At 45.0% G+C, this 20,650-nt stretch overlaps 1 protein-coding gene across 3 annotated transcripts in view; it reads right to left on the bottom strand.

Moving 5' to 3' along the window:
- Positions 1-239: 239 nt before the first annotated feature.
- Positions 240-20,650, bottom strand: part of Rras2 (RAS related 2) — a 70,171-nt gene continuing 49,760 nt past the window's right edge. For 2 of the 3 annotated variants that reach the window (XM_085692936.2, XM_087908543.1), the window contains exons 2-6: positions 13,369-13,456; positions 12,118-12,220; positions 11,757-11,865; positions 3,260-3,378; positions 240-1,706 (exon numbers count right to left, since the gene is read on the bottom strand). In XM_085692936.2, coding sequence (XP_085549062.1) covers positions 1,619-1,706; positions 3,260-3,378; positions 11,757-11,865; positions 12,118-12,220; positions 13,369-13,456 — 507 coding nt within the window. In that variant the 3' untranslated portion in view covers positions 240-1,618. Of the gene's footprint in view, positions 1,707-3,259; positions 3,379-11,756; positions 11,866-12,117; positions 12,221-13,368; positions 13,457-16,851; positions 16,915-20,650 lie in introns of those variants that run through there. The other variant, XM_085692937.2, reaches the window with a different exon arrangement.

Here is a 20,650-nt window from a genome sequence, read left to right as displayed (position 1 = left end):
TTCATCCTCAGGGGCTCTATGAGACTAGAGTTACCTTCCTCTCTCCCCTATAGCTGAGGTTTCTCTGTTAAGGACACTTCAGAAAAAAGAGTTACAAATCACTGACCTCAGGAAACCATCGGAACAGTGAGTTCACCTGCAAAACTCCCTAAGACGCCATGCACAAGGGCGTGGGCTACTCAAGTCAGTTCTGTGTTGCTCACAGCCCTGGCATGAAAAAGGAGCCATCAAGCACCGTCTGGTGATAACAGATCAACTTTAATTCTAGCACCTGAAGCTATACAAGGGTTCACTTTATAAACTTCATGGGACTGTTGTACACATTCAATAAAGTGACCACTGTGCAATACCACTGAGAGTCGCAAAACCAGGAACACACTTTGAATTGCTTAAACACAATCCACAGAGTTAAAAACAAAATCAGAAGCCATCCACAGTTACACTAATTGTCAAGTAGAGGTTTTACACGTAATACTTGATATAACAAGTCAACATCTAGCAGGGACATTGAGCGCGACTTCACGGTCTCGTCCTGTTGGGTTCTGTTGGGAAGTTTTTCTGATTATTGGCCACCGGTGGATGTAACAAGGACCAGGGGGTTCCACTTTCTCCTTGTCAGTTAACAGTGAACAGTGAGAATTAAATACTCGTCTTTACATATACACAAGGTACGCCGTGAAAGCATATTCGCTTACAAACATATAAAAATACTTGTTAACTAGTTTGATAAGAAAATAACGTATAAAAGTATATAGCAAAAACATTAATCATCTCTGACTCTGGAAAGATCAATTCCATATTTTATATTACATCAAACAAAAACAGTTTTAGTTTGGGTGGGTTCTTGTTTTTGTTTAATCCCGCAACCAGGAATACTTGAAAAGGAAGACAGATAGGAACCGTTCACTCTTACCCTTACCACGGCTGGGAAAAGAAACCAAGTTCATTGACAAACCTAAGTGCAGAACGAGTCCAAACGTTTGGCCACAGAGAATATTGTCATCTTGAAGGAGGCATAATAACAAAGGCTTGATCAGCAGTTTTTAATCCATAACTACAACAGGCATTTTGGTATTCTGGCCACTGGGAAACAAGAGCCGCAGCGTCAGGGAAGGCCTGAGATGTCTCACTTTTGTAGATTCCATTCAGTGTATTTAAGGTTAATGAGAGTTGACATCAAAAGCTTTAAAGATAGGCAAAAATTCACATTTAAAAAAAAAAATACCCTCCGTATGCTTCTATTTAGAGTAACAGTAGGCAACACGTTTCCAGAAGTTAAAAATTACTTCACAACCTACCACTCCAGCTTAGCAAACAGCTTAGATTCCAAACTTGGTTCATCTATTAAAATGTAAGCCCTTAAAGAATGCATCTGTGTGTGTAGTCGTGTGTTTTAAAGGAATCAGATCATGTCTGAAGCAGCCTTAGTGTTTCCTTTACATCGGTCTGCGTCTGGGAAAGACCGTTACATGAGCTTCGCAGAAAGAATTAGCCAGCTTCTTGGTGTAAGGCTACCACGGTGATCGTCAGTCTAAGGCTACAAAGGTACCAGCAGGATGTAAACGGTAACAGAGGTGAGGGCTTCCCTGGCAGTTGGCAGCTAAAACTCAAGGAACTCTTAGGAAACGACACAATGGCAGCCTTTCTTGTCTTTCTCCTTCCGGGTTGGTTCTGGCGACGGAGGGCATTCTTGCTCTTGAAATTTCCTGTAAGACAGAGAAATCTGAATAGTATTGCCACTAGTAATCTCCCAGGACAAATGCAGGTTAGTTCGGACCTCTGGCATCAAAACACACACACTTCTCAGTACTCTGCTAGGGGATGAGAGCAAACCCTGGGAAGGAAAACAATATGCAAGTGCTCAGAGAAGCTGGGGGAAACTCGGGGGGGGGCAGGGTGGTTTCCCAAGCAGGGGTGAGGTCCTGGAATTAATAGAGGTGTCCAAGCTGCTTCCCTGGGTGAGCCCTGAATCAGATGCGTGCGTGCGTGCGTGCGTGCGTGCGTGTTCTCTACCTAAGTTGAAGTTCCTGGACTGAACGGTGAGCTGAAGCAATAAACATGGTAGAAAATATCTTTCAGTGCTGGACAAGGTAGTCGGCTTCCCTGACTCTTTGGCTTTTAAGTGGGAATAATAAAAACCTACCTCCTCACAGATGTTATGACTTAAGAATCTGTGATGGTTAAAATCAAGAGACCTTCTACCTCCCTTCCTCATGCTTGAGTGATTGACAGGTGAGAATGGAGGATTCTTGAGAGTCAAAAGGAAAGGCCGGTATTTAATTAAAGGAGTAATTATTTTTAAGGAGGAGCTGCTTTCTCGGGTGAGCACGGAAACGGAAGTGGGATGAAGAGGGCTGGGAGGCGAGGCCTCCAGGTCAACACTGTCGAGTTACAGTCACTGGAGCCCAGTCCGCTCACACGGCTGAGTAACTGCCACGGCCGTCTACTTCTGCAACTGTCAGAAACCAAACCTGCAGCCTCTCTTCTTCCCTTCCACAAAAGGAAACCTCCACCTCAAGTTCCCCAAGACTCACGGTGAACAAGGGCCCCTCCACATGCCTATCAAAGCCATCTAATTAACAGAGACAGAAGACAGGGAAGAGAGGGGAAAACAGGGCCACAAGGACTCCAGACAAATCCATCACCAGCAGCTAATTCTGTCACACACACACAGCAGACCTCACCCACCACCTTAGGCAGCTCCCTCAACCAGAGGCCTCTGAGGCCACCTACCACACGCCTCTTTGGGGACTGGAGTGTTGTACATCTATGTCTTCCTGGGGGCCAAACACCTCAGAGATGATGGATTCTCTGCTGCCTGAGTTGCTCTTAGCCTGGCAGGGGTCTGGCAGGAGCTAGGGATCTGAGATTTGGATTCAAGTCCCAGAACTTAATAGACAGGGAGCATGACGGATACCATTCAGTTCTCTGGGTTGTAGCAAGGATTAAATGTAGTAACGTTGAAAGAACGCCGCTCAGTGTCTGACAGAGCCTTGATTAGCGGCTGTCATCACTGCCGTCAAAGCATTTACTGTTCTCAGAATCCTTACATGCTCTTTCTACTTCAACTTAAGATAATGAGATTTGTATGGGTTGGAAGTGTCTAGAATATGCTACGTATTTAGTTGAGATTTAACCCATCGTGTACCCCAGCTCCCTAGAAAGCAGTCACTCCTACTAACAATTCCCTCTTTCTCACCTCGAACGCCGCTTGCTCATTCATCTATTAAAACCCACACCTAGCACACATCCGGCTTACCTTATAACTCGGACGAGTTCATGAAAAGCTTGATCTACATTCATCCTAATCTTGGCCGAGGCCTCCATGTACGTGACCTTGAGCTGCCTTGCTAACTGCTGCCCTTCTTCCTGCGTTACCTGAAATGGATACAGCAGTTATGTTTAAGGCACAGTGTTAGCAACCCCATGGGGCCTGGCTAAGTCTGGCTACAGGCATATGATACTACTACGCCTCCTAAAGCCAGGCTGACTCATCGTAAGGAACAGACAGGTACCACAGTGCCACACAATCTGACGCCCACCTCCGCACAACTCAGAAGGATGCACCGACAATAGAAACACAATTGGACTGCAACATCCATGGGCTCAACCACCTGCAAATCCAAAACCCCTCGAGCTGAGCCGAATGCGCTGGCACACTCTTAGAATCCCAGCACTCTGGAGGCAGAGGAAGCAGCATCAGGACTTTGGGGTCACACTTGGCTACATAGCAAGTTTGAGACTACCTGACTTGTCTCCAAAACACAATAAAACCAATCTCTAGGCTGAACGGTAACTGTAGTGAACATGTGCATCTTCAATCAGACCATTATTCCTAAACAATACAGAACAAGGGTTCACATAGCATTTATGCCATATAAGGCATTATAAGCAATACAGAGATGTTTTCAAATATACAGGAGACTATGCATAGGTCATAAGCAAGTTCTCTGCTTCTGCATAAAATGGGAATTTCAAGCATCTGAAGATGTTGATGTCTCTGGGGGTCCTGGGACCAACCCCTATTGCTACCAAAGGAGATCTGCACTAACTCTCAAGGTTTAGTTTAGAGATACCAGAAGCATTAGCTCCAGGGTTCCAGGAAGAGAAAATAGAAAATGCTGGAGAGGTGCCGCCTAACCCTATAAAGGGGGTCAGGGAGAGCCTTGCCTGAGGAAGCGGTCTAAGAATTAAATAGTCTGTAGCTAAGTGGCAGCAGAGTAAGAAAACAGCCATGGCAAAAAGGAAAGGGAGAGGGAGGGAGAGAGGGAAGGAGGAAGAGAGGAAGACACAGAGAGATGGGGGGAGGGAGGGGGGAAGGGAGGGAGGGAGAGAGGGAGGGCAGGTTGTGGGAGACCTTAAGAGAATTTGAAAACTAGAATTTGAAAACTGAAAAGATGTAAGGGAACCAGCAAGGGATGGAGAGGGCCACAGGACCTCCTTGTTGTCTTGGCCAGTACCTGGTACATAGGAAACACAACTGTATGTGGAGAGGAGTGGCAAGCAGGAATGATAAACAGGATCACAGGGGAGGGAGGGAGGGAGGGAGGGAGGGAGAGAAAGGTGAGGCAGAAACCATTAATTATAACTAAAAACCCTCTGCATTTTAAACACAAAGGATCCCAAAAGCAATACTTTCCCAAAGTCAGTACACCGTTATTTGTTTATATTTGCATAAATCCTCAATCTTCAATTTGTAGTCTCCTGGAACATACATCTCACTACTATCCTCAAAGTAAAGACTCAGAGAAAGGCTGCAAAAATCAGGTGAGAAGAGTGCGTGGCACCTGCCTGCCCCCTCCCCCAAAACACACCCTTCCATTCTCTTCCATCATTAGCTTGTTCACTGTAAGAATGCAGTGATAACTGCTACACAGTTCATCCTCAGAACAATTCTGGTCATCCAGGTTTCCGTACACCCACGAGCCTTTTCCACACTGCTCTGCAGATTCCTGTCTGGTGCAGGAGCCACCGCTGCTTTCCCCAGCCTCAAGGCAGCGGCCATCACTGCCCATCCTCAGCGAGAGGGGCACTCCTGACTCACACTCTGCCTACCAGCATGTTGTCAGCTGTAGGGTTTTATTTAAAATGTCCTTTATCCAATTAACAAAATTTCCAGCCATTCTGTTTATAAAGGGAATTATCGAGAACAAATGTCAGATATTATCATTCTTTTTTTTCTACTGAGATGGTGTGATTTTTCCTTTTTGGTTTGTTGACAGGATGAATTATGATAGCTTGTTCCCACTCCTGAGATAAACTCTTCGGGCAGACTCCCTACTGTTATTTGTTAAAAAAAAATTTATTACATGTAGACTGGAAAGATGGCTCAGAGGCTAAGAGCACTGGCTGCTCCTCCAAAGGTCCTGAGTTCAATTCCCAGCACCCACCTGGTGGCTCATACCACTTATAAACTCTCTGGTGTGCAGAAAAACATGCAAGGAACATTGTATAATTAATAAATAAATAAATAGACAAATAAATAAATAAATAGGGCTTTTTTTAAAAGGAAAAATCATTTTTACATGTACACTCAGCAGAGAGACTGGACCATGATTTTTCTGTCTGGTTTTGATTTCGGTGTAATCCTGGCTTCATATAACAAGCTGGGAAGAGTTCTCGCTTCTTCAATGTTTAAGGACAGTTTGATACAAGGAATATTCCTTCCTTAAAAGTTTAGTATAATCCAGCCAGGCAGTGGTGGTGCACATCTTTAATCCCAGCACTCAGGAGGAACTCTGTGAGTTCAAGGCCAAACTGGTTCACAGCGAGTTCCAGGACAGTCATGGCTACACCGTGAAACCCTGTCTCAAAATAAATAAATAAACAAAAGTTTAGTGTGTGGCAAATGTATTTGGCAGATGGGGAACTATCTGGCCCATCTACTTGCATCTTGAGCAGCTTTGGTGGTTTGTATCTTTCTGGGAAGGGGACCACTGTATACCTACTTTACTAAATCACGGATGTCAAGTTCTTTACAGCATCTCTTTATGCTTTACACATTTGTAAGATGTGATGGAATGTCTTTCATTCCACATACTGATTTGTGGTCCCCTCCTCTTTCACTGGGACTCAAATCTACAGACTCATAGGCATTAGATAAGCTCATGTTGGATGGATGGATGGATGCTGGATGGATTGATAGATAGATAGACAGACAGATGATAAATAAATAGACAATGACAAACAATAGACAAAGACCGACAGACACATCTGATCTTTCTGATTGGAGGCTTAAGTCTGGTCTGCCTTACAAAAGCCAGTTGGGGGTTTTTACTTATTTCTGTAGTTTTCACACTCCTTTTTTCTTTTCTTTGTGGGCAATGGACCTTGCATTTACCACGCACACATTCTACCACTGACCCAGACTTTCTCTATGTCACGTTCCTCCTCACAATGTTTTTAATTTGCCATTTTTCTACTCTAATATGCCTATTAGTGATGCAAGCAACTTCTGTAACAGCCCATTAATCCTGACATGCTGTATTTGTGCTCAAACTGCATCTCTGTAATCTGGGGTTCTCTGTAATCTCTTAAAATCTTTTCCTTTCCTGGGAATTTGAAGATTTCCTCTACGGTATTCATGTCCATATCAAAGCCACTGCCACTAGAACGTACATGTTATCTGGTACGGCTTCCTTCAAATTTGTGGCTTGTTTTATGATCTGTTCTTATTTCAAAATAATGCAAACTCCATGCTGCTGAATTCGTCCATTAGGGGTCAATTAGGCCAAGCTGGTCCTGGGCAAGTCATCTGCACATCACTCGTTTCTGTCTACTTCTCTCTGAAATTTTTTGAACCCTTACTTCAGGATTTTGAAGTTGTTACGAGGTATGTGACCGCCTAGGATCATTAAATCCTCTTGGTGAATTAGTCTCTACCACGTGAGCAACCCTCTGCACCCCTGGTAATACACTGGTTCAAAAATCTACTTACGTGCTCTCTTTATGGCCACTTTCACCGCTGCCAACACAGTATATCCTACCCCAGCCTTGGATTCTAGGTAGGCTGTGTGTCTATAAGCTGAAAGTACATGTCTTGCTGGACCTGGCTTTTTCATCCAGCCCAACACATTTGTCTTTCCAGTGAGATCCTGAGACCTCCTCTCTTTACTCTTTGTTCTGCGTGTGCCTGTTCACCTCCTGGGCTAAGAACAGTTTCTACATTGCCGATTCTGCCATTGCGTATCTCAGTGGCTGTTTGGGACTACACAGTCCATACTTTAGTTCACTGTCATATTTGACTGTGGTCAAACTTGTTGAAACTGGTCTACACATGGCATGAGACCTGTACAAGGCTGCTCTGCTTTCTTGTTCTTTTCTAGTGTCACCAGCTTTTACCTCACATTATTTTTGCCTCAAACATTCAATTATGCTTGAAAGAGGTTTAAATAACAACGACATCGTTTTTATTTGCCTCGTTCCTCTGTGCTGACTCAGATTCCCGTTTGGGAATTATCTCTCTCAGTCTGAGACGTCTTCCTATTTCCAATAACTCAGGTCTGGTGGTGCTGAACTCTTACATTTCGTATGTTTGGAAGGAATCTTTACCATTTTAAGACAACAGGGTTTTGCTCTCAGTGCATACGAGAGTGCATCCTATGGTTCACATGGTTTCCAGTGACAAACACTGTCACTGCACACAGCTGGGACAGAGCACCTGACAAAAGGACCTTGTCTGACTCACAGCTTCAAGGCACATAGCCCATTACGGCAGGAAAGTCATGGGGGTAACAGGAGATGGGGTAAGGGAGGTGGTAACATGACCTCCACAATCAGGAAGCGGAGAGTGATGAACGCCTATATTCAGTTCATTTTCTCATTTTCACGCAGTCCAGAACCCCAGCCCATGGAATGACGTCACCCACATTCAACTGTCAGTAAAGTATGTAGATAATCCCTCCCAGACATGGCCATGTCTGTCCTAATCCAGGTAAAGCTTCATGACCATGACCGTTTCCAGAGGCTTGCCTCCTCCTGTTAAGGGGACAGTCAACACTAACTCCACACCCTCCTTAACTTGGCTCCTCTGGGTGTGGTTTTGTTTTTCTTTAGCTACCTCCCAGATTTTGTCTTTATCGTGGGCCATCAAGCACTTTATTACAACCTGTCCTGCAACAGTCTCACTCCTGTTTGTGCTCTGGGTTTGCGTAAAAGTCTTGGATGTAAGCAATGCAGTCTCCACCCAAATCGGTAATCTTCAGCCATTACACTTGTCCGCAGTAGAATCTGGTGCATTCATCATCTCATTCGCTCCAGCATCTAGAGGCTTGACTTGACCTCTGTCTACACCCACGTCACACCTACCTCACACAGCCAGTGCTTCCTAGAGCCTCAGGATGCTGGGAGAGAGCTGGCCCCCACCGAGTGTCTGTCTAGTGAGTCTGTCCTTCTGTAACTTCTAGGTTAAATAACTGGTCTCTTCTTAACACACAGGTTTTGCTTTGGACTTTCTGGACATGACTGATATTTCTGAGTGCACACAAGGAATTTAAAATGTCATTCCCCAAACTCAGTGATTCGAATACAATACCCCTTCATTACTGTAAAGTCCAGCTCTGCTTCACATGGTCCATGTCCTGCTGCAGCCCAGCAGAGGAACACACAGGTCTCACACAGTATTGCCACACCAACATTTATATGATTTTACCTGGACTTTCTTCAAAACAACATGCCTGCCCTAGGGCTATGAGGTTGAAATACCTACTAGATTCTATCTACAAGCAAGTAATAAGTTAGGAGGCCAAGTAAAAAAGAGGCGACTTCACAGAACACAAATTTACAAAGAAAGGTTTCTATTTTAAGAAAACCAGTCACGGCAAATCCCTTCCTACAAAAAAAAGGCTTCATGTAGTCACAAACTTTCTTTCTTCTACAGCATTATTCTTTATCTCTCAGGGGAGGGTGTGGGTGTGTGCACACACATTTGTTCACACACATGCAGAGAGCAAAGGTCTGTGTTGTGAGTCCTCCTCTATTGCTCCTCACTTTACGCCATGGCATACGGCCTCTCCCTAAAGCAGGCAGACTCCTGTCCTGGGACACGGGCCTGATCGTTTTAGCACACACATAACCTCTGTCTGTGCACACAGTTCAGACAGAAGAATCCGTTCAGAAAAGCCCACTCCGCACTAACCACTCACGTCTTTACGGGGACAGAAATATGACTTAGCTCCTAAGCTGTTTCTCCTACTCCTGCTTACTTTCCTGAGACGCCATTACATTTTTATTTACAGGAACATATTTATAATCCCATGACACATAAACAGGCCGTGTCACAATGCGCTGAATACCTGCAGACAGATGAGAACTATTCACTACACACTGGCAATCTTTAGTACAAAGATCACTTTAAAAAACTCACACAGGGCCAGCAAAATGGCTAATTAGGTGAAGGCATTTGCTATGCAAGCCTTGGAATCTGAGCTCAATCCCCAGAACCCATGTAGGGTAGGAGAAAACCAACTTCCCAAAGGTTGTCTTCTGATCTCAACAAGGATGCTATATCATATAAGGCAACATATGTTACACACAATAATAATAATATAAAATACACGTAGGGGGGCTAATAATGAGCTCAGTTGCTTCCAGAGTGCCCCCCCCCGCTGTTCCCCAAGGGCTACCACCTGCTCTGGAGACATCTACACAACCCACGTTGCCTTTCCATTCTTTCACTAGAGTTATCACCACAAAAACATCTGAAAAAAAAACATTTCTACAATGGAGGAAGGAAGCAGCCAAGAGTGGGCAGAAGTGAGCACGAGACAGGAGCAGAGCCCTTCTCTGTAGGTCTGCTTCCCCACCCAGCAAAGCAAGTGCTGGAACACACACAGAGCGCCCCCTTCAGGCAGCAGATAACAAATGTACAAATACCCAAACTGTACACTTGGCACTGACCTGCCGTGGAGATCACATTTTGTCACGGTAACTTTGTAACAATTCAGATCAGAAAAAGGTCTAGCAGGAACATTTAGTCTCCACTAATAGCAACAGGTACTTTTCTGAGGCTCAGTGTGAGACCAGGTGTGTCTCACCTGCCGTCTGCATGCTACATGCCTCCCACAGAAGCCACTAACTCGGCTTGGTACATCTGTGGATGACAACATAGCAACACCCACAGGCTGAATACCACGGTAGAGCTGATCATCCCCTTACATTAATGTTTCAAATTCAGTATGCTTCCGAAATATTTTACAGGGTTGGAGAGAGAGCTCACTTGCTGCTCTCCCAGGACCAGAGTTCAGCTCCCGGTACCCACATCAGGTAGCTTACATCTATCCATTACTATAGCTCCAGGGATCCAGCGCCTCTGACTTCCGTGGGCACGTGCATTCCTGTACAACATGCCCACATGCAATCACACATACACACACATATATTTAAAAATTAAAAAAAAATTTTGAACAAATACAGCACTGATCAAGGTTTTAAGCAATTAGGTACAAAAAGAAATCTGCCTCCGTGCTAGGTGTCAATCCATTTTCCTGATGTCTGTACTTTGCCAACAAAATCTTAAGAATCTATTAACGGGCTGGTGGCATGGCTCAGCAGGTATTTGCCACACAAGTCCGGCAACCTGAACTGACCCCAGGTAAAGGTGGAAAGAAAGAACTGACTCCAAAGCTGTTCTCTGACTCACACCTACACTGTGGCTTGAACACACAAGCATGGGCGTGTGCACAATCACACACACTCTAAGCACATAGAAGAATAACAAAATAATGTAATAACCAATAAAGTGAGAATCTGTTATCACGAGGTTACAAGGAAACAAGGGAAAATATTGGCAAGAAACAATTTCAATGGGGGACAGAGACTAAGGAATTCTCAAGAAGAATTCCACAGCAGAGGTAGCTAATTCTGTTCCCAAAAGGCAGGGTAAATAATGTACAATAAAGGGGGTTCAGAGATGGCCAATGTGAAGCATAAGTGAAAATTCAGTTCTTTATTGATCCAACTAGAGAAAAATCCAAAGCCAGGTGTCACGTGCATTCCCACAATCCCAGAAGGCTAAAGTAAAAGGATTTTCATTTTGTGATCAACCTAGACTACAAACTCCAGGCCAGCCCAGGCTACCCAGCAAGAAGAGCTGGGAATATCTGCACACTGGAATTTACATTACAACTATCCTTTAAATAAAGGTGATTGTGGAGACGCAGTGAACAAACTAAGCATGTATGGGTAGCTTTATGTTCTACATGAACGAAGCACGATAGCACTTGGGAGGCTGGGACAAAGAATCGCATGTTCAAAACCGGTCTGGGCCACACAGTAAGACCCTACCCGAAAACAATAAGAAGGGAGGCAGGGAAGAAGACGTGATTAACTGAAGATTCTTCATAGGAGTTTGTCAAACTGAATAGTGGTTGTAAGATGAATTTCCTTTTTTGCTTAAAGAAGAAAGGTGATTCAGGTTTTTTTTAAGAGGAAGGGGAGGGGAGGAGAACAAAAATTAACTTACAGTGTTTAGATGTTATTCAAGATCCAGAGGAGCCTGACACATATATACAGGCTTATATACAGACATATGTAGGCTTAGAGAGAGAGCTTTCCGGGATTCTGTGTAAAAATAAGGAAAATACAACTCCCCCCAACTTTCTTCACACTTTTCACACGCCATTCTGTGCGACAGTGTGCCAGACCCAGCACCAAGCTGGTGCCGTGCCGCCCAGGCTTTTGAGCAGGGGTACTCTTTGTCCCGTGAGGAAACTGCTCCACTTCCACAGCCTCCCAAGCACGGAATCCCGATCTCTCACCTGTCTCTGGTGATCCAGGTCAGCTTTGTTGCCAATTAAAATCATGGGGAACTCATCACGGTCCTTTACGCGGAGAATCTGTCTTTGAAACTTATAGATTTCTTCAAAACTGAAAAGCAAATAAATACGCTGTGCTAAGAACCAAAATTCTGTGTTTCATTTATTACTTACTGTACCGCCATTTTTCTACTGTATAGACATGGAAATCTCGGTTCCATAAAACAGCAATCTGGACAGAGCCTAGCATTCCTGATTTTAGCTTTTATTAGCAATACTACATTAATTATACATAATAGTGGGTTTCCATATGACATTTTCACACATGATCGTATCTATCCCCCACGCTTTAGCTGGCACCAACCTGCCCCTATCCGTGACAGAAAACACCAGCAGGAAGCCCTCGCCGGTCCTCATGTATTGCTCTCTCATGGCTCCAAACTCCTCTTGTCCGGCTGTATCCAAAACTAAAGAAAAACAACAAAGAAATCAGTGTGTTCTCACTTTATAAATCGCCTCCCCACAAGGGCAGCCCCCTCCCCGGTCCTCCACAGAGCCTATTTGATGTAAGAGGCAATGGCATTCCTGTCTTAATATTTCATTTCTAACACCAAAGGCAGACATAATCTAATGGCAGACAGTCTCAGAGTTTATCTTCATCACACAGATTGATTTTGTGGCTAGAATATATTAGCATACCAATTACAAGGTTAAAAATATCAAACACATCCAAGCAGATGGAACCAAATCAACTCTAGAAATCACTTGGCTATTTATCTTCTCCATGGAAAGATCTTGGAAAAGATGTCTGTAAGTTCAATCAGGAAACCGGGGGTGGGGCCAAGAAGACGGCTCAGAGATCAAGAGCACTGGCTGCTCCTCCAGAGAGCCCAGGTCTGCTCCCAGAACCTACAGGGCAGGTCATACCTGCTTCAAACTCCAGTCCCGGGAATCTGACATCCTCTTCTGGCCTCCTTGGCATTTAATACACATACATCCATGCAGACAAAACATTCATGCACATAAAAATAAATCTTAAAAAAAAATTATGGTTGATTCATTCTGTCTCTCTCTCTCTATGTAGCTCTGTGTCTGTCTCTCTGTATCTATCTGTGTTTCTCTGTGTCTGTCTCTCTGCCTCCGTTTGTCTGTCTCTCTGTCTCTGTCTCTCCCACTCTCATTAGTCCAGCCACTAATGTATTTCTTTATCTTCCTTCAGTTTTCTTCAGTGGGGAGGGGTTGTTAGTGTTAAAGCCTCTAAGCTACAAACCCTCAGTTAACAAATACTGACTCTCTCGACAACCACTTCCCCTATCCTAACACTCACCAAAAGACATGAAGAGCTGAGACCTGATGTTTTTCCAATGACCCCATGTTATGTAACTTCAACAAGTTTCACCAGAACAAAAATCAATTTGATTACTGTTTTCCTTTCTATCTGCTGAGGAGTATTTAAATTGATGAGCATGTAGATTCATCTATCAGGACCAATGACGGTGGAACAATGGCCAGGACTAGCTCAGAGGTAGAGACCTTGCCAGGCATGTGCAAGGTCCACTGTTTAATCCCGGGGGTGGGGGGAGGCAGGGCACGTAAGCTCTCAGGGTTTACTTACTGTCCAGCCGGGCCGCTCGGTCATCGATGACACACTGCTTTGTGTATGAGTCTTCAATGGTCGGGTCATAGTCCGTCACAAAATAGGACTGGCGAAGCAATCGGAAAAGAAGATTATTTTAAAACTCATGTTACTTTCTACCTAACAGCCGGTTTTATTGAATTCTGCTTTTCAGGAAATCACACGTTTTAACTGTATTAGGTTATCTTACAGCATTTATTTTTAATTATGTGTACATGTATCTGTGTGCATAACCTATGCATATTGAATGTAAATATGCATAGAGACCAGAAAAAGGTTATCAGGTCTCCCGGAGCTGGGAGGAGCTGGAGTGACCGTGGTTCGGAACCACCCCCCGTGGGTGCTGAGAGCAGAACTCACCCCGTGCAAGAGCGGTACACACGTCTAACCTCTGGGCCATTTCTCCAGCCCCTGCTTTAGCTTTTCATTCTGCCAATTTCACAGCAATCTCAAAGCACTCCTCAAGACAAAATACTATATATTCTGAATTCTCCCTTCAGTATTCAGAAAGACTGCAAAAGATCTATTACATTTTTTTTTTCCCTACTTGTTTGGGGCTAAGTATCTGGGAAAATCGGGAACTGTAATTCAGACCTATTCAACTCTGCTAAGTACCAGTTTTAAGAACAGAAACAGGTAAAGATGGAGACAGCAATAAGAGGGAAATGTGTGCCGTGTGCTGTACTGATATTTTGTGTTTTAACAAATAAAGCTTGCCTGAAGATCAGAGTGCAGAGCCAAACTATTAGAGGCAAGGCAGTGGTGGTGGCACACACCTTTAATCCCGGAGACAGAGGCAGACGGATCTCTGTTAGTTCAAGTCCACCCTGGGCTACATGAAATTAATCCAGTCTATAAGAGAAACAGAGTTCAAACAAAGGTAATTCCAGCACCTGAGATCCCATACCTTTAATCCCAGCGGTAGGGAGTAGAGATAGGAGGGTTATGGCTGGACAGAGAGAGGACTATAAGGCAGGAGACAGAAGCTGGCATGCAGTCTGAGGCATCAGTCTGAGGATGCAGTCTGAGGACAGGATTGCCCTTTTGGGATAAAGCTGCTTCTACTTTCAAAGTTAGGGGAACATTTTATTTAATAAGGAATGGGGGCTTCAAAGGAAGGATCTCGAGTAGCCCAGCTGACCATGAACCCCTAATCCTCTCACCTACACATCAAGTGCTAGATTACAGGTGTGCATCTATACCAGGCTCGTGATGAATTTCTTTTGTGTTTTTTTTACAACCATCTGATGCTTCCTGCAATGATTTTATCCTGTAAAACCTGAATTTTATTACTCCTTCCCTCTGCAGTACAAGGAATGAAACCAGGGGCCTTGCAAATGTTTGGCAAGAAAGGAACAGAGCAAGTTGAAAAGAAAAATCAAGGATATGAGTGTAAAGACGAACATAACAATAATGAAAATACTTAAGGAAAGGGGTTGAGAGTGAGGGGACATGGCACAGACAGAGCCATACCAACTCCTAAGGGTGAATAGGAAAGGTGAAAGTTCCCACTCCTCCAGCTAAAAACAAAATGAAGCAATGAGTGAGTAAGTGTTTTTATAAATTTTATAAATGTCTACGTAATAGCTGGATGGCTTCAAACAACAGTATTTTGCCCTATGAGACTAAATGAAAACAGTGGCATGTGCTGTTTGCTTACAGGACCTTGAAACACGGCAATTGTTTGATTTTCCTTTTAGTACCTGCAGAAGTTTGCTTTGAAGGATAATCTTTGGAACACAATCTTAATATTTTAAGATTGCCACTTTCCTAACATTGGCACAAATTTTTCCACTTAAATTTTTTCCTTGTTTTTTTAGTGTGTTAGTGCATGTGAGTACACATACATGCACATGTATGTGATGTATATGCACATGTGAGAGGATCATGCATGCCTTCTGAGGCAGTGTCTCCCTGAACCCAGAACCCCCAGATTTTGCCTAGAATAGAAGCCAGCAAGTCTCAAGTCCCTACACCTTCAGTGCTGAGGCATGCAGGAACATGGATGCTGCTGTGCCAACTCCAGGCCCCAATCTTGAGGAATAAGCACTCCTAACTGCTGAGCCCCCTCTCTGGCCCCAGCACCTACACTAACCTCCAACACTAGCCTAGTGTGGTGGTACACTGGGTAAGGGGACCAGAACCTCAAGGTCAACCTCAGCTACGCAGTCAGTTCTAAGCCAGCCTGCGACACAGGAGACCCTGTCTTTAAAAAACACTACCACCATCACCTGGACTTAGAAACAGAATGAAGCAATGGGTCATCAATGAAAAGCAGTCTCCCTGGACTGGAGAATCAGTTCCGGGGTTAAGAGCACTGACTACTCCTTCAGAGGGCCTGGATTCAGTTTCCAGCAGCCACATGGCAGCTCACAACCATCTATAATTCAAGTTCCAGAGCATCCCATGCTCTTTCCTGGCCTCTATAGGTACTACACACACATGATAAACAGATGTACCTGCAAGCAAAACACCGAAACAAATAAAATAAAAATAAACCTTTATTTTTAAAAAAGAAGAAACAACCCCTGGTAATGTTGAGTTTAATTCTAACTGCTATTTCCACATTATGGGGTCTGAGGCAAATCTCTGGGGCTCAAACCTTCAGCACCCAGAACAGGAACAGTAGGAACAGGCGGACCAGAGCAGTGCTCAGGGAGTGTGATCACCGCTGTGACACACTTCGGTCATAGCAATACCTGGGCTGCCGTGGCAGGCTGCCCCATGCTGCATCAAGTCTAAAGCCGTGCTCCCCTGCGGCGGAGGGAGGGTGGCTGTAATGATTCAGCCCCAGTTACCCAAGACCTGCCATGAGCCATCTGGAACTTGGTGTCTGAATGTTAAGAACCCAGATAAGCTCCCATCTGGGCTTCGGAAAATATTCTCAGGATTTAAGTGGCAATTACACAGATAAACACTGAGGCGTAAATCTATCTTGTTCATTTAACATGTGTATAATTTCTATGTGTAAAGATTACAACTATACAATAGTTCCCTATTTCTCCTTAGAATCGGTGGTTTATTATCTGTCTGGTGATTGCTTGTGTGTTTGGGGTGTTGGTTTTTTCCCATGGTGCTGGGGACTGAAGCTAAGACTGGGGCATATCAGGCAAAAGACCCAACACTGAAGCATATCCCCAGCCCTCCTCTTATTTTTGATGTTGAGACACCATCTTACTAAGCTGCCCTGGCAAGTCTTGAACTTATGATCCACGCACTTCAGTCTCTTGAGGAGCTAAGAACATCTTGTGCCTCCAGGGGTGACCAGCAGTTAGTTTCTTACACAGTACACAAAAGTTTTTGAGTTTGTGCACAGTTTGATAAGCCCTTCGGTCAGTTTTCCTACACTCTTAGTTCAATGTCACAACTAGAACATGGTGAACACCCACTTTGTACTCCTCAGCGACAGAGCTCAGTGATCCCCTTGAAGAACACTCAACCACTGAGCTACAAGAGAATTACCGAGACATGGTGGAGCTGTGGCTTGTTAGCAGGGCACTTGCTGGGCATGCTCAGGTCAATTCCCAACAGCAACAAACTAATAAGAAGGATACAGACAGGTTAAGCCAAATAGAACCAGCATGAAGTGCCAATGCCGTGCGTGCTCAGGAGACAACAAAATAAGAGCCCCAGGCTGCGACTACACATGGAGTTGTGTGCGTGTCAACAGCGCCCCAGGCTGCGACTACACATGAGCAGTGTGCATGTCCACAGTGCCCCAGGCTGCGACTATACATGGAGCTGTGGGTATGTCCACAGCGCTCCAGTAACCGACCAGAAAAAGACTCCAGCTGCAGAGAACACTGGGGGAGGGGGTGCTGAGCTTCAGGAAATCAAGAGGGACCAAATGCATCAGAAGAGAGGGTGGTTTGCCAACAGCACACATGGAGAAAAGTCCTAGCCAGAAGAAAGAAGATGTCTACCGAAAGACCAAGGGGCATTCCACTGGAGAAGTTATTCCACTTGGGTGGGGAGATCTAATGTCCCTGATAAGAACTGGTCTGGGCAGTCAGCGGTGGTGGTGCACACCTTTGATCCCAGCACTCAGGAGGCAGAGGCAGGCGGATCTCTATGAGTTCGAGACCAGCCTGGCTGAGTTCTAGGATGGCCAGGGCTACACAAAGAAATCCTGTCTCAAAAAAACCAAAATCAGAAAAAAAGAAAAGATCTGATCTAGGTAAGGCTGTCCTGCACAGCTCAAGATGCTGTGATGAGCAGACAAGCTCTGGACCCTCCAGGGTACAGGCTCTCTGTTTGGTGGTGTGGGAGGTCCTTATGTCTATGTGTTGTTTTTATTGGTTAATAAATAAAGAAAACTGGCTTGTGTCTTGATAACATAGAACAGAGCTAGGCAGGGAAACCTAAACTGAATGCTGGGAGAAAGAAGGGTGGAGTGAGGGAGAAGCCATGTAGCCCTGCTGGAGACAAACGGCAGAATTTTAGCTGGTAAGCCACACAGCATTGTGGCGATACACAGATTAATAAAAATGGGTTAAATATGTAGAGTTAGTCAATAAGAAGCTAGGGCTAATGGGCCAAGCAGTGTTTTAAATAATATACTTTCTGTGTGATTACTTCAGAGGGACTGAGCAGCCGGGAACCAACAAGGGGCCTCCTCCAAAAGTTTGGCCTCTAAGAGAACAAGAAACTCCCGAGCTGCAGGCTCAGTGAAACAGGAAAATGGGGAAGAGATGACAAGAAGGAGCTGTCCTTCCGCATTCCAAGGGACAATAGCGACAACCACTTTCTCCTGAGGCAAGCCTGGTGGGAAAGTGCAGTTCCCAAATACAGCCACAGGGCGGAGTCTGGACCACACCGGGGACTAGGGATCCGGCACTGTGGTTAATTCCCACCCTCATGCATAAAGAAGAAAGGAGATTAGCTCAGAAGTACCTCAGAGGAGGCAAACACATCTACGCACCCCTGGGTTCATACCAATCTCGGAAGTCTCAGGGGTTTCCTGAAGGACACAATGTGGAAGGAGGAATATAAAAGAGTAAGAGCTGAAAAATCTTTCAAAGTACCAGATCCTGAAAAGGAATATGGGTGTGTGTTATACTGTCAACAGAATTCTTTTAAAATAAAAGTTATGGAGTGTCAGAGCTAGAGACAGCTAGGAAGATGAGGGGGGTCTGCAGATGCGGGGTGGGGAGGAACACACAAGAGCGGCTAATGGAAGTGAATACGACCAAAACATCTGTATGGAAATCACATAATCATCACTGTATAATTAGCACACACTAACAAAATCATTTTTAAGAGAACCATGGGGTCAAATCAAGAAGCTAAGGGTTCATGCCCTGATCCTGAGCTTACAAATGACCTCAGAAAACTTTGTAGGCCTGTTCTTCCTCCCTCCCTCCCTCTCCTTCCTGCTCTCTCCCTCTCTCAACTACACATGGATCTTACTGTTACTTTTCTAAAATTACATTGTGTCCATTTCTTCCCCCAACCCAGTCAGAACGTAGCAGGGTAAAGACAAGACTATTGCCTGAGAAGAAAGGGCTAGAACTTCACCACCAAATGTAGCTCCAGTACTCCCTGTGTGGGGTGGAGGTGGGGGGGGGGAGTCCTGCTGGGCACCTTCCAGCCAGACCAAGGTGCCTCTCTGTGGGTGGGCACACTGGGCCTCCTTCCTTCCTGCCCCCATCACAAAGCAGCAGGCGGTGGGGCTGGGCTCCTCCTGCCTTGTTTACTACTTAATAGATTTTCTCATTTAATTCTCACCTTGACCTTTCCAACAGAATCCTCCCTTTTACAAACATCTCTAATCAGAGAGTTACACTTTCTTCAAGGCTGCCCAACTAACAAGCAGGAGGACTGCGCTGTAAGTTCAGACCTGATGCTAAGTCTATAATATCCTAAGAATTTTGCCATTTATTGAATATCAAATTCTCCATTGGCCTATGAAATAAGGAAACATACTACCAAGGAGAAGGGAGAGAGAGAAGAGGATGGAGAGGGAGAGAGAAAAGACAAGATTAACAAACCCACACCCATCTTCCTGAGCTCCTGCCCAACTCTCCTAGGAGGGATCTTGAAACATTCTAGACACAAAGTCCCCAAAGACCTCCTGAGTCGTGCGTCCCCCACTCCACTGTAAGTCAGCATCGCCCTACTGACACTTCCACTCACAAAACAAGTCTTACTTTTCTCTCTGCTATAATAAAGCATATCCTGAGATTTAATAACTGTTTGGTTCCTTTGATTAGAGGCATTTATAATGTCTTTCTCATGAGTCTTTTCTAACTGTCTTCCTGCAGACAACATGATGCGAAAATGAGGGCCTCTGGAGTCAGGGGATTGAAATTCAAATCCAGAAGCCACACTTGGCAGATGTTTGAGCCCTTAGATGAATTCAAAATCTCAACAGGGGTGGGAGGGGTGGCTGAGCAGGTAAGAGCACTGGCTGCTGTTGCAGAGGACCCAGGTTCAATTCTCAGCACCCACACGGTGGTGGCTCACAACCTTCCGTAACTCCAGGATCAGAAGTCTTCTTCTGGCCTCTCCAAGTACCAGGGTACACATATAGGTAAACTACTAAGGCACATAAGATAAATAAATAAATCTTTCTTTTTAAAAGGTATTACGGTAGGCATACGCCAAAGCCCACTCACATGTGGCAAGAAGACAGCCTCCTAGGAAAGAGGTGCACAGCCCCATTCTCTTTTCCAGGGACCAGAATTCCACACAGTCACCTCCGGAATTCAGGCTGCCAGTTTCTAGTGACCACTGCATCCTCCACTCTCCTCACCCAGCACGGGACAGGCTGGCTGAGTTCCCCCCACCTCCATCCTGCTGTGTCTCTATTGTGTAGCCACCAAGGGAGGCAGCAGAGGAAGGCAGAACTGAGGTGGGGGACAAGTGAGACATCGAGGGTGTGGCTCTATGTTTGTCCTCCTTTAAGAAACCACACAGCTCATATACATCTGAACCTCAGCTTCCTTGTTTGTGAGACAGAAATAAAACACACAACATATGACACACAGTAGGTCTATCACTAGCATACACTCCAACTCACATCCTTCTGTCCCTAAGACACCCCCAACACTCACCAGAAAGTGATCTAGCGCCACCTGTTCCCATCCCAGCCTCTTCCCTTGGGCATGGAGGGGGCAGCTCTGTGGTAAAGAGCTTGCCTGGAATACACAAGGCCCAAAGTTCCAGCCACAGCAGCACAACTTCCCCTTCAAACACACACACACACACACACACACACACACACACACACACACACGTGCAAACAAAACACGGGGGTGGG

Source organism: Myodes glareolus, chromosome 7, assembly GCF_982192425.1.
Source record: "Myodes glareolus chromosome 7, mMyoGla1.1, whole genome shotgun sequence".
Classification (NCBI taxonomy): Eukaryota; Metazoa; Chordata; class Mammalia; order Rodentia; family Cricetidae; genus Myodes; species Myodes glareolus.
The sequence above is the reverse complement of the archived record's forward strand: the minus strand, read 5'-3'. Positions and strand labels throughout refer to the sequence as shown.